Below are 14,038 nucleotides of genomic sequence, written 5' to 3' on the forward strand. Positions count from 1 at the left end.
TCAGTGAAATTGCTATTTTGTGTTTTGACTTGGAAAAACACACGGCAACGACATACATAGTGAAAAATAAACTCAAACAGCTCACATACATGCCTTGATGCTGTTAGCTAGCCTGGAAATCTAGACACACCCCAGCTACAGCACATGAAATTTGCAGCCAGGGTAGTATTTACGTAAAGCCAGCATAGATGTAGGCCTAGGCTAGATTTCCGCATTTTAGGCTAGATTTATTTTACCATAATTTTATCATGCACTTGCATGAAATCATGAAATAGGCTTACCATTTCTCCTGGACCAACTGTGCATATACTTTTATATCCCATGAGGGAAATTTGGTCTCTGCATTTAACCCAATCGGTGAATTAGTGAAACACAAACAGCACACAGTGAGGTGAAGCACACACTAATCCCGCCGCAGTGAGCTGGCTGCTACAACTTCGGCGCTCGGGGAGCAGTGAGGGGTTAGGTGCCTTGCTCAAGGGCACTTCAGCCGTGGCCCACTGGTCGGGCCTCGAACCGGAAATCTCCGGTTACAAGTCCAGAGTGCTAACCAGTGGGCCACGGCCTATGGTAAATAATTTAAAAATAACCAATAAAAGTGTATTTTGTGCAGAAAAAAAACTTGTATGATGATGACTCGTAGATAAGTTGATGAACATCTGGAAAATACAAAGACCAAAAAGTCCTATTCTCTTCTCTCCACTAGATGGCAATACGCTTCCTCTGTATCTTTCTGACAAACTGCAAGCTTGTCTTGAATGTGGAAGCAAGAGGTCGTCGTCTCCAGTCATGAAATGTACCGTAGCAGACGTGCAAGATACAGCTGACACGGCTGCCGACTGTTGATTAGAGAAATGGCCAAAAGTAACTTTGAACGCGTTCAAGTTACGAGGTTTAATATATCTACGGCCTTTTCACTCTAATGCTACTTTCCATCTGCGATAGCGGCACTAGCCTACATGAGAGAGACTACCATGTATGTAATGTTCTGCACCTTATTTTATCACGCCAGTTAGCCTTCTAGCTAACATCAGCCCAGAAGCAACTTTCAGGTTTACAGGTAGATAAGTCCAAACATACTGTTGGGTTTACCAAAGTTATTGTACACAAATTGGCTGAAATGTCACCATTGCTAACGCGTATACTTTGCATGGCATAGGTCTCAAAACGTAGGCTAGCTGCTAAATGGTTCACTGATACAGAAACTAGTAGGCTATTAACGTTACCATGCAGTTGGCCAGTGGTCGTGTTGGATTGGGACGTCCATTCGTGTGTTTCCTTATTTGGCTGTGTGGCTGTCAACGGATTTGTTCGTTGTAAAGAATGTTAGTCGCTCAGATGGTTTCCAGAACGTGGGAATATGTTGTAATAAGTTGTGTGAAACTATGGACTATTTGACTAATCATCTAATACTTATATAATGGACGTTACAACAGTTTGAACAATTTAGACCACATATTCGAACACGTGTATTGACCTACCCATTTGAACTGGATAAATAGTTAGACTCGTACAAACAGATTCATTGCCATTATGTCAAAAGCATATCATGCCTATTTCCAACTACAGAAACTGCACTGTGTGTTAATGTATGATGGTGACGTCTAATCAGCTTTGTGCTCACCCATCTGTGACCCTTTTGCCACCCCAGGAGTGATAGGGAGCTGTGTGTGGTCCCACTGCACCAGCGCTGGGAGCTGGTGGACGCGTGCGCGGAGCTCCTGAACGCCCAGTGGACCAGGAGCCACGGAGCCCGTGTCCACTCCCTGCGCCAGTCTTGCCCGGCCTTCCCCGTGTGCCTGCTGCTTCTGCGCCGCCATCCTCTGGATGCGGGCACACCGGACGCCCTGTTGGGCCACGCCCGTCTCTCCCGGGTCCTGGGCTCTCGGAGCCTCTTTGTGGAGTCGGTGGTGGTATCGCAGGCGGAGAGAGGGAAGGGGTTTGGGAGGGCACTGATGGAGGAGGTGGAGGCGTTCGCGCGCACAAAGGGGTACACACGGCTGTGTCTGACCACACACGATCAGCAGTACTTCTACGCGCACCTGGGCTACGTGTTGTCAACGCCCGTGCAGAACGTGGGCAACCTGGGCAACATCATGCCCACGGAGCTCCTGCACAAGTTTTGCCGGGTGCCGCAGCACCAGGAGGCGGAGGAGGGACATTCCAAATCGCCCTTTAGGAGAGCAGATCCTCCCAACGTCCCTCCTCTAGCCCCTCCACCAGGCTCTGTCCCTCCTCCTCCTCCTCCACCACCTCCCCCCTCTATACCTCCTCCTCCTCCTCCTCCTCCTGGTCTTCCACCACCTTCTCTTTCTGCTCTCACTTCTACCCCTGCAACCCCCCCACCTCCTCCACCACCACCACCTCACACTTCCCACAAGACCTCCACATCACCTCCTGGGGCTCAGACGCTCGATGTGACGCCGTACCGAGACGCCAAAGGCATGGGCATCTTCTGGATGCACAAAGACATCTGACACGGACCGCTGCACTGGACTGCTGAGCCACTATTTGCACTCCCATTTGACAACACAAGGTTGGAGCAAAGCCATGCTGTGGAGCATCACTGTAATTGAGCTCATTGTAGCTGCAGAGCCAAAGTTTTGTGGGTTGGATATCCCATTGATTTCCGATGCTTAATTGTGGCTTAAGCCTCTGGACTGGTTTCAAACAGATGCCACTCCCAAATACACATACTTGAACACACCCTTGTACTATATTTATACATGCACAGTATGTACATTTTATAAAGATGTCCACATACCATTTATACTGTATGGCCTTCCAAAGAAAATCTACCAGGTAACTAAGTGAATGAAAACAAATGAATGTGCCAGTCTCTCACGTCAAGGAGAACGGACACAGTGAGTGTACTCACTTTGCTCTTTAGAGGCCCTACTGCAAGTGTGCCTAAGGACTGTGAATGTGCCTTGTTGCCAAACATGCTTTAAGTGTAAGGATTATTAATTTTTAGTGAATGACAATCGAATAGAACCATGCAATAGAATATAGAACATGGAATAGAACCTAGCATGTGCCTTGGGCTATCCATTAAAAGTGGATTTCTCTACATTTCAGGTTTTTTAGCTTTAATCTAAAAAACTGTGTTGCTTTCTTAGTCACCAGCACTGTACACACACTGTCAGTGACTGCTTTCAGCAGACACATTTCTTTTTATTTCACACCAAACTTCATGACATCATATTTCCTTCAAACAAAATGTACCTTGTTGGTACAGTAAGCAGATGACTACACATAGTCAAGAATAAACCCAGTGTCCTATATACACAAAACAAAGCTGACAAATGACTCTTAATATGTCAACGTTCTCCATGTCAGACGAGGCTAGAACAGTATGTCATGGGCTCTTAAAGCAACACCAAATAACTTTTCCCTCTGTCGCACGCACGCTATTTGTTTATCCAGCACTGGCTTTGCACAAAACGATGTCCACAGATAAGGTAGAATATGTTGCATGATTTTACGAAAGTACGATGTATTGCGACATCAGATGCAAGTTAAATTGGTAGTTTCTTATGTCTCATTCCATCGAACTACAGATTCGCTATCCGATCTGGCAAACTTACATAGTGTGGTTATAGCTGATAGAGGGCCGCGAAGCGAATGCAGAAGTGCAGTTCACCCTGTTAGGAGTTGATGAACCACTGAAACGATTTTGTAAACATTATTTTAAGGTACACAAAACTCTTTGGTGTTGCTTTAAGTGATATACAGAGCATAACGAGGGAACATACGTCCTGAAGTAGAGGCTTCTGACACATTTAGTGTGAATGAATGAGTGAGAAACGTATAGAATGTACTGTTTTTTTGTCCCTGGCCATTCAAACAAGTGCTGGAAAAGTGAAAAGCATGTCTTTGCCACCGTGGTGTAGTCTTGAGACAAAGTAAGCTACAGTGTGAAAATGGCTTCCAGTGGGTTGCATTTTCCCCGTCCCCCCAAAACTCCAATGGTGTCAAAATGTTTCCGGCAAAACAGATTCTGTCAAATCTCTGTTATTTTCCCACAGGACTGGCTTCCAAAAAGCTTGATCTGATAAGACAACACAGGAGTTTCAAAAGACATTTCAGAACAGGAACAGAATTTTTTTGTTGTGTGTGTGAGAGAGAGATAGAGAGCATGTGTGTGGTTTTCTTTCGTCTGCCTTTTCTTGACAAGCACAGAGAAAACTAGTGTAGCCGTGGCTTTGCAGTCAGCCAGTTGGCCTCACAGTAGGAAGAGGGGGGGCAGTGCGGCCATGGCGGCGGCCAGCGGCAGCAGGACGCTGGGAGCGGGCGGCCCGTGGCGTGGCGCGGGGTTGTAGCGGGGGGGCCGCGGGCCATTACACAGCGGCGTGTTGCAGCAGGTGATGCAGATGGAACCCCGGCGCCCCGGGCTGCAGAAGGACTGATACCCAGCAGAGGTGATCAGACACGTGCTGTAGGACGCACACTGCTTACGGTAGGTGACCACTCCTGCCAGAGAGAGACAGCAATCAGGGAAGAAGGGGACAACATTGTGTTACATGGCAATGAAACAATGAGAACTTTGATTTCAAGCACAAAACACAGTTTTAACTTCATCTGGGGTGGGCCATTTCTAGGCTTTCCCCCCTGACAATGCATTATGCCTAGTTCAGAGGGCACTGTTCCCACCTATTTTGGCCTACCATCAAATGCCTGACCTCTGTAGAAAGCTGAGACCCTGTAGTTCCTTGGGAAACAATCAGAATTAATGCGTGATGTACTGGCACAGAGTTACAGAGGCTAGAATATTGTTTTTTCTTTCTACCGGGTTACAAACATCTTTGAACTAACCACATTTCAGCCCTCTAAAAGTCACGAATCACTTCAAACACAACTGAGCCCTAGCACCAGGTCTTGTGAAGCTGTGTGTAAAATTAAATCAATATAGAAGAAAAGATGAGTAGCTTACACGATTATTTGTAAAGGAAGGTTCATGCGTTTTGCAAAAAAAAAAAATATGGAGACTCCCCATAGGACTTTTGGTTACCCAAAATGCATGCTAACAATAAAATGCTTACTGTATATGAACCCCTTGATGTAGAAGAATAATCATGGCCTCAAATGAAAGGTAACACTCTGAAGTTTTAGTATTGGTATTTTGATGTCAGGGGTTCTGATGTAGAATGACTACAGAAAATATGGAATAATTACACATAAGTCTTTTGCATTTCTTTGTCGGTGTAATGGGTGTGTATAAGATGGACTACTGTACACATCTGCACAAGTTATATTGGATAAAACAATATCAGAATCTATTTCTATGGATTCTTGTGGATATCTCAAGACCCAATATGCTGCATCTACTTATTGCTAAGGATATACACTGCAGCTAGAAGGTAGTAAAGACAAACAAGGTTATGTAGGTTTGGGCGGTACACTGTCTCGTAACAGGTTTTAACTTGTAACTGTTTCGTAAACATGGTAAATGGTTTAGGCCTGATTTAACATGGAAGTGATACTGGGAGTCAGGTTGGAGTCTGACCTGAGGTAATTTCCTGAACTCACTCCACATCTGTCCCTCTCTCATGTTAAAAGGTGTTGCCAGAACTAATTCAGTATAGTATATATATACTCTTTTGATCCCGTGAGGGATATTTGGTCTCTGCATTTATCCCAATCCGTGAATTAGTGAAACATACACAACACACAGTGTACACACAGTGAGGTGAAGCATACACTAATCCCAGCGCAGTGAGCTGCCTGCATCAACAGCGGCGCTCGGGGAGCAGTGAGGGGTTAGGTGCCTTACTCAAGGGCACTTCAGCCGTGCCTACTGGTCGGGGTTCGAACTAGCAACCCTCCAGTTACAGGCCCGAAGTGCTAACCAGTAGGCCCACGGCTGCCCTTTGCATTCAAGCAAAGAAGGAGGGGACAATGTTTTACAAATAATGCCAAAATGGTGGTCTTTGTAGACACACAATGAAACAATGCTAACTTTGATCTCAAGCATCTATAACCTGACAAAGTTTTACCTGGAAGTGTTACAAGACGCTACTATTGATGTTACTATTGGCAGCAAGATGATGTGAAAGACTGCATCACATCGCCAACAACCCTTTAGGGAATGACAATTAATGAGTTCAATCCATTATTGGCTTTCCCTTAAGACATACGAAACCTTTATTTGAAAACCTTCTAAGGTGTTTGTAAGTGTTATCAAAGAGATTTTAATTTTGAAGTGGGTTACACAACACAATAGCTCCGTTGATCCCTACTTCACATCTCAATTTATTTCTTTTCAGAAAATTTAATTGGGACGCGATAAATAACATTCATGTTCATGTTCATAACTAACTGACAGACAGGGATGAAGCAAGCAATCTTAAAAACCTCAACCATCAAAGAAATGTACACTCCCTGCCATTTTGCTGAGCCCCTGTTCCATTTCTTGGCTCCTTTTCAGCGTTTCTCCCATTGCTATGCCCTGCCTACAATATCATGCTCTATTTCTTTTTGCTGTTTTCATGTTATCCTACAAGGAAGTTATCAGATTTGTGTGGGCTGAGTACGCATGCACATGTCTGTTCCGGAGCCTACCATCCTGGCTGTGGATCACCTCCTTCTGACAGGAATTTTGGATGTTGGCCGTGCAGTTGACGATGAACTTTGGTGAGGAGCAGTCGTTGTCCAGCAGACTCTCCTCACAATGGTAGCATTGCATCTGTATTGGCCAGACTGAGACACACACACAACGCTCACACACTGGGACGCCTTCCACACAGCACCCGAAAGGTTGGTGTTACTCTCGGCCAAACACACACACACACACACACACTAGACAAAGAGCTTGTTGGGTCGTTGATGTTGAAAAACTCAAGGTTTTAGTTTGGACTTTTCAACTTTTTTTCTTGGTATTGAAAATGCTCCATGATCTATATGAAAAAAAGTTGAAAAGTCCAAACACCAACGACCCATGGACTGTAAACAGGTGATTTCCAGTAGTCAAATTGATCAAATATAGACTTTCCCAAAGAACTCTTCATCAAAAATGCTGATGACTTCTTATACTGGGAAAATATAGTTTAATAAATTAAATACATACATAACAATGTTTTATGTGTTTTCCATGCTTTGACAAGTCAAGCAAATGATCTCTATAGTCATATATTCATAACATCAACACAAGCACATACCATTCAGAGTATAAGTTTTAAAGCAGGGTAGCTACAGTGCAGTAGGGTAAAACAACTCAGGGTAACTAAATCTAATCTAGAGGTATTTATTGAGCATTACTTTGATTATTAAAACCTCCTAAATATGATATGCACCACACTATTTTACTACAGTCTATGGACCCTAGATAATTGGGTAACTCTCTCTCTCTCTCTCTCTCTCTCTCTCTCTCTCTGTCTGTGTGTGTGTGCGTGTGAGCGTGTGTGCGTGCGTGCGTGAGTGCGGGGGTCATGACAGCACAGCTAGATTTGGTCTGACTCTTGTGGTCCATTCATCGTCAGGGTTTTGTTATAGTCTGCATCCATAGAATTGCTCATCAGCAGAATAAAAATATCTGATGCCTCACCGACTGAGGGGGCGTAAGACACGACGCATTATAGCGACCGAGACAGCATCCATAGAGGACCGCTTTGAAAAAGCATCTTTTTTCTATAGCTGCAGTGCGGCCTAATCACTAAATTGGTTATCAGTGAATCTGCCGCACATGTTGACATCGAATAGGCTCAGTGGATGTTTGGGATTCACCAGACCGCTTGTCATTGATCAGAAATGCCACCTCTCTCTGATTCAGTGGCATCGATCTCTGTCCTTTAACTTTTCGATCTGGTTCCAAGGCAGTGTGCAGAAACCTCCGTGGATAGAGAGATGTCTGTTTAATAAACAACTAGACAATTTTACCATATTGATTTTAAATAAATGTTTAGGACGTGACCGCGCAGCGCTGATTCTAATTTATCTAGAAAGTCTGTTGAACAGTCAAACAGTATGTCTGTAGTTGTAAGGTGTTAAAAAACACTTTACGCCCTGCTCTTGCCTGCTGTTATAGTGAGTGTTCCGACTGACGTGTTCCTTTTAGAGGCGAATAGAAATCATAACATTACTTAATTTAGACAACATAGCTACAAAGTACTTACAGTATTACCTGAACTGATGCCAGCTGAATCAATAGTATAGAATATGTGTTTACGAATGTGGAAGGCGGTGCGTAAAAGCATGCCCATTGAAACATCTCTTTTGAGGAGTTGCGAAGGAATTGAACAAAGATCGAATAGCCTAAAATGAATTGAATAGTACAGATTCGTGTGCGTGTTGACTTCAAATCAACATTGATTGCTCATTGATTTAAATCGACCAACTGATAAAATAGCAATCAAAACTATATTAATCATCTGCGTAATTGCGCAGTCTTGTACAAGAAAAGACAAAGGCAGTACTAGATGTCCAAAACACAAGAGAGTCGCTATTTATGAACAAAATCAAAACCAACATTTAGGGGGAAAAAGACATACCATTGACCAAAAAAATGTGCCTTTACCTGAGCTCAAGACGCATCCACACAAACAGGCGAGGAGAACAAACGATCGCATTTTCGACCAACTCCATCCAATAATATCCCGTTCTCACTGGTTTGTTATCAGTCAAAAAGGTAAAAAAAAAAGACGTTTAGATTTTAAGTCATGACCATCGAGGCACAGAAGAACATCTGTCAGCAGACAACTTTGCTCTCCAGAGAACACTGTGTAAACTTGTACGTGGCTATGCCCTCGCAGTTCATGATGCACACTGTAGCTGTGCGTAGACACACTCAATCGCTATCCTCACGCTCTACAGCCGTGAAGCAGTAATGCGCGTTGTAATTCATTACCCTTACAGACACTGTTTTGAAACATTGCAGGGAGTTGCATATATGTGGGCCTTAAGTTCAAAATCAAAATTCAAAATTGCCTCGTTAACTAATATGAATTGGATTCCATTTCATCATAATGGCTTATCATAACCAGATAAGGAGTCATCTGTTAACACTTTATCAGCCTAATATTTCCAAAAGGATTTGATTTATCCTTAGTGTTTAGGTTTAGGTAAGGTTAGGCATAACATTCACAGAGTAGATTTGACAGTGTTAGTCTGTGTTATGATTAGTGGACTGTTTTTATCCATCAACATCCTGCAGGAATCTAATGAATATTTTTTTTAGTAAACTGAGTTTCTTAATGTCTATTAGACACTCCTTCTTAGTTTACTCATAATTTGACAAAATGCAAATCATTTTTTTAAGTCATGTACCACAAAGGCTCCTTCAACCCAAATGCTGCAAAAAGTGAAATATTCTCTTTCGAATTTTGTTTGAGATGAATTCATTTGTTCTTCACAAGGACAGTCCATATTGTATGAGATGTGCTTGGCGTGGTGAGCACAAGCTGATGTAGGTGTGAAACCATAATGGACCTGGCACACAGAAATCTGTCATTTCAGACGAAGGAGGACACGTTTAGAGAGAGCTAAGACAATAGAGATAGGGCTCTTGACAGAGGCAATGCCAGTGAATGTCAGGGGCTATACTCAAACCACACGCCTCTACACACATGTAGCACTTACACAATAGCAAGCACACACAGTACAAGGTTATAGCATTCAGAATGTAATGCATGTCCCTACTAATCTTTTGAAAAATGACTCTAGTCTGTGGCACATCCAGAGAGTCAGAGAAGCTTACTTCAAAAGAATGTGTGATAGTTTTGTACCATGGTGAGACATTTTATCATGGCATTTTATTAGTCATTATTCTTGACACTGAAGAAATAAAAAGAAAATGTTGAATCAGCTTTCTTAATTAAATTCAAATGCATCTTATGGTTCATGTTCATTTTGATAGTTACCATGGCTACGACAGAAACTTTTCTTTTCATTCATTCTTTCTTTAGGATGAAATAAATGTATAATCAAAGGGACACATGAACTTGAGAGAAAGGGTTTATTTCTTGGGTTTTCAATTGAGCCATAAATTAACATTTTTTATCTTCATGATTTCACTGCCTTAAAATACATTGCTGTTTATGGCTTCATTTGATTTCTGGTGGAAATGCTATGTACATAGCACCTTGGAATACTATTTACAAGACAAAATAAATCCAAATGAGAATATTCTGGTTAGATTCATACACAAAGAAGACAAACCTTGCTAGGAAAAAAAAACTTCATTCAACAGAATGAAGCATTAGAAATCAAAGCGTAAAAAAATAACAGTAAGAATAAAAATGCTTATAACAGCAACACCATTAACAATAACAGGAACGACAACAACAATGACAACAATAAAACAGTTTTATGCTAGTATAATTCTGCAAAAAAATAAATAAAGTAAATAAATATAAAAAGCTGCAACCACCCCATATCATTGTGATCTGAGTCACAAGTCCAAAAAGGAAACAAAATGAAAAGAAAGGTATGGCAAACATATGATATACCGCATAGTCCAGGTCAGTGCTATCATGGTGACATGGTATTGCAAAGACACCTCTCACTCTATTAAAAAACAAAGGCTACATGAATGGACGAAGAAGAAGATGGTGAGGCCTAAAAGACAGCTTTAGCCTCTTTAGTCTAAGGACAGGTTATGAAAGCTCGGGGGAACACATTTATGGCATCAGAGAGGCTGGAAGTGGCTACACACAGATTCTAAAGGTTACAAGCAGTTTATGAAGACAAAATGAGGAGCAGTCCAAGAAAGCTGAAAGAGATCTTAATGATGAGTTGATAAGGAATTAGGGGGCTCTCTGGGACAACTGCCCCCCTGAGATTAATGCTTTGACCACAGGGCTGTATATTGGGCCTTTTGCCCCCTCCTGGTTTTTGCCACCCTGTTCATTTTAACAAACATTATGCAGAGACAGGAGGTGTTTCTAGACAAAGTGGTTAGAGATGTTCTAAAATGGAATGAAATGCTACCACTGTCTATGTTACTTTCATTCTGGACACATATGAAAATGAACATTTTTGTCATGTGGGGTCTATATACCACAGCTGATCAAATTAGTTTGGATGATTCTGGAGTGTAACACCTCCTGCCCTCCATTTAACACTTCTAGATGAGCTGAAGGTATGGAGATCGGCAGAGGCTGTCTTGGAAGACAATCCATGTGGAAAAAGCAATAGTGAAGCCAGAGTGGATAAAAGGAAACTTTTCTTGAGAAGGATCTAATAACAGTCACCTCTGGATTTGTCCTACTGTATCATTACAGTCCTCTTCATATCAAGGGAACAAGGGGCGGACAGACAAGGGATCCTAGTGAACAAGTAGGCAAAACTGTACAGACCCCTGTCTCTGCTGTGCGCGGATATCAAAACTTTTCACATAACAGTTAATGAGACGAAAAGCCACTGGAAGCACGTGGATGTGGTAGTTTAGTATATCTGCTCATATTTTTCAGAAGCGGAAAAATCACAGATTTTACTCAGGGGTTACAAGTACTAGCGAAGTCCTTATGCGTCACAGGGACTATCATAAAGATCTTTGTGGCTCATCTCAGTTACGTCTGTGGTGCTCGAATGCCTGCCTCTTTGACAAAGCCCACAAATGACTTTTTTCTTTGCTTAAACTGTACATCAAAATCACTATTCATCTATACAAACACCAATATTGCTAATCAGTGTTTTGTCCATGAATGCAGCTTTTACCGCAAGCTGTTATCTCATAGGTCGTATGATATCTTAGAAACACATTTACAATCCCTGTGCTCATATTTGATTATTGATGACTAGATACATAACCTAAAAACTAAACTGGTGAGAACATTTCTTGGATATATTTTTATTTTGGGCTTTGCTAGTTTTCCGCACAATGCCAAGCTACAGAAATCTCTAAATGCCTTTATTCCAAACAGACATTGAAGTGTCCAACGTTTCCTTTAGGGTTGAATCAATGTGTTGAGCATTGCTATATAGACCCTAGTTGCTTTTGTGCTTACGGTACATGTTTGCTGGAATTGGCACCTCCAGTGAGCATTAGATCAAAGAGTAGATCGAAAGCTCACTGTCCTGGCCAATAGGTTTGCTGCTCTTACTGGTATCCAGGTCTGCTGGGAGCCTTTTTGGCGTTAATTAGTAAGTCTTAGTATACAGCCACATGTCTTATGGTAGGACGAGTCATTCCAGACAGAACAACTTTAGTGCTTCTTAGATCTAAAATGTTCATGATTAGGAATTTAAGTTTAGTCTTTGATTGGTCGTGATCAGTTTCCAATAGATCCTATTCTTCACAGTTTGGGTCCAGCACTCTGTACTCGTTACAGTCTCAAGCATTTGATCACCGAGGCGAATGTTAAATGCCAAGATACTAAAGTAACTGAGTGACGGGTCATAAAACGTTAAAAGACTTGATTTGTTTTTAAAAGCGTATGAGCACAAATTTTAGCATTTTTAATTGTTGGCAGTCAAATTTCTTACGACTAAACATAACACTACACAGCTTTGTGGTAGACTCACACACAGTTGATCATTATAGGAACAAGATGACAAGGACCAAGGCTGTCTATTATGCAAGTGATGCTTCCCACAGCTGTGGAAGGTGCACTGCTGTCCAAAAGATGTATGGTTTGTCAGTTTGTTTTTTCTGCAGCTATGGCATCTTGTCCGTTTGAGTATCGTCTATGCATGTATATTTGTTTGTTTGTGTGTGCTTGCATGTGTAGGTGTGTTGCTGTTTGTGGTGCTTATATAAGCTAGGGTGAGTTGAAGGTCACGTGTGTGTGTGTGTGTGTGTGTGTATGTATTTCTGTCCATCTGGCCCCCTGAGGAGTGAGTGTTTTCGGGTCGCGCTGTTCAGCGGGAGTGCTCCGTCTTTTCTTTTGAGTTTCAGTGTCAGCGTCAACATTAGCTCAGCAGTCCAGCAGAGAGTGGACTTGTGTGTGTGTGTGTGTGCGGGAAGAGAGTAGGCTTGTGTGTGTGTGTGTGTGTGTGTGTGTGTGTGTGTGTGTGTGTGGGCATGTGGGCAGAGAGTGGGTTATGTCACAGACCATCCACACACAGTGGTGTTGTGTTGTGGGCCATTGGAGGGGGAGAGGGGGCACTCACCCATCCACCCACAGTCACCTCAGAAGGCATGAGTTGACATCACAGATAAACTAGACTACTCACTCCACAACGCCTCCTCCACCTTCTCTCCAGCCCCATTCCCCTCAGAGAGATACGTGAGCTGAACTGGAATCAGTCCATCCCCTCATGTTTTCCACTTGTAATCGCAAGGCTGGGACATAGCTCATGTGGAGATGACTTGCGCTTGACTAATGTAGAGTGCTAACGAAAAGGGCATAAGTTCTGGTGAAAGCGAACAAGCTCACTGACAACCTGCTGAATGCCATGCACATTATGGCAGAGTGAACACTGTGGATTACTACAAGATGCAGAACTTGGCTGGGACTGGTCCACCATGCATGAAACTATATGAAAGCTCAGACACAAAATTTTAGTGAGATGAACTTTGACCTTTGACCCTTGACCCTAGTGAACACTGAGCCCAGTGAGAGTTTACTGATGAAAGTATGTCCCAGCCTTACAAGTGAAATGCTGTCCAAATTGATCCATGGCAGGGCCTATTAATTGCTATTAATTAAGACCCTTTCTCTCTGTCCATTCAGTCATTCATTCATCTCTAGAATCCCAAGGAAATTTGCCACACAACAGCTGAACGGGGACCAGTCATGACCTCCATCTCTCCCCCCTCCAACTCTCACAGCTCTCAACAGCCTAGTAAGGCAGCCCCAGGAGAGAGTGTGGTGGATGAGGGGTGGGGAGTGGCATGAGCTCTTAGCCTTGGCTGCCACAGGACGAGAGGCTGTCGTAGAGCGAGTCACTCAGGGACTCCGGCGTCTCCAGGGCCTGCGGCCGGCTCGGGGAAAGGATGTCGTCCGGTCGCTCCTTGACCAGCTCCAGTCCGCCCTCCTTGCTCACCTCCGGCCCCCCCGGGATACGGCTCTTCCCCCTCCGGCTCAGCCCCATTTGGGGGGCCAATGGGAGACTGCTGGGATCCACCTCTCTGGGTCCCTGAGGCACGGCCTGTTTCTGG

General features: G+C 43.2%; 3 protein-coding genes across 11 annotated transcripts in view; 1 reads left to right on the top strand and 2 right to left on the bottom strand.

The window, feature by feature from the left end:
• Positions 1–782: 782 nt before the first annotated feature.
• On the top strand, positions 783–3,070 carry LOC121706464 (N-alpha-acetyltransferase 80-like). Of its 2 annotated transcripts, none has more exons than XR_006031058.1 (2): positions 783–1,060; positions 1,652–1,783. XR_006031058.1 is itself a non-coding variant. In XM_042088224.1 (2 exons), the coding sequence occupies exons 1-2, from the start codon at positions 960–962 to the stop codon at positions 2,475–2,477; spliced, it is 843 nt and encodes a 280-aa protein (XP_041944158.1). In that variant the 5' UTR covers positions 783–959; the 3' UTR covers positions 2,478–3,070. The 2 variants fall into 2 exon arrangements, 1 of the variants encoding a protein (XP_041944158.1); XM_042088224.1 differs by having other exon boundaries at positions 783–976; positions 1,652–3,070.
• A 587-nt stretch (positions 3,071–3,657) lies between these two features.
• On the bottom strand, positions 3,658–8,777 carry LOC121706466 (ly6/PLAUR domain-containing protein 1-like). Of its 2 annotated transcripts, none has more exons than XM_042088227.1 (3): positions 8,513–8,777; positions 6,562–6,699; positions 3,658–4,473 (listed from the first exon to the last, which is right to left on the bottom strand). In XM_042088227.1, exons 1-3 carry the CDS (start codon positions 8,562–8,564, stop codon positions 4,226–4,228), a joined length of 438 nt encoding a protein of 145 aa, XP_041944161.1. In that variant the 5' UTR covers positions 8,565–8,777; the 3' UTR covers positions 3,658–4,225. The 2 variants fall into 2 exon arrangements, with proteins under 2 accessions (XP_041944161.1, XP_041944160.1); XM_042088226.1 differs by having other exon boundaries at positions 6,562–6,735.
• A 1,158-nt stretch (positions 8,778–9,935) lies between these two features.
• nckap5l (NCK-associated protein 5-like) overlaps positions 9,936–14,038 on the bottom strand; it is a 79,396-nt gene continuing 75,293 nt past the window's right edge. For all 7 annotated transcript variants that reach the window (XM_042089691.1, XM_042089693.1, XM_042089690.1 and 4 more), the window contains one exon: positions 9,936–14,034. In XM_042089691.1, coding sequence (XP_041945625.1) covers positions 13,780–14,034 — 255 coding nt within the window. In that variant the 3' untranslated portion in view covers positions 9,936–13,779. The remainder of the gene's footprint in view (positions 14,035–14,038) is intronic.

Source organism: Alosa sapidissima, chromosome 4, assembly GCF_018492685.1.
Source record: "Alosa sapidissima isolate fAloSap1 chromosome 4, fAloSap1.pri, whole genome shotgun sequence".
Taxonomy (NCBI): domain Eukaryota; kingdom Metazoa; phylum Chordata; class Actinopteri; order Clupeiformes; family Clupeidae; genus Alosa; species Alosa sapidissima.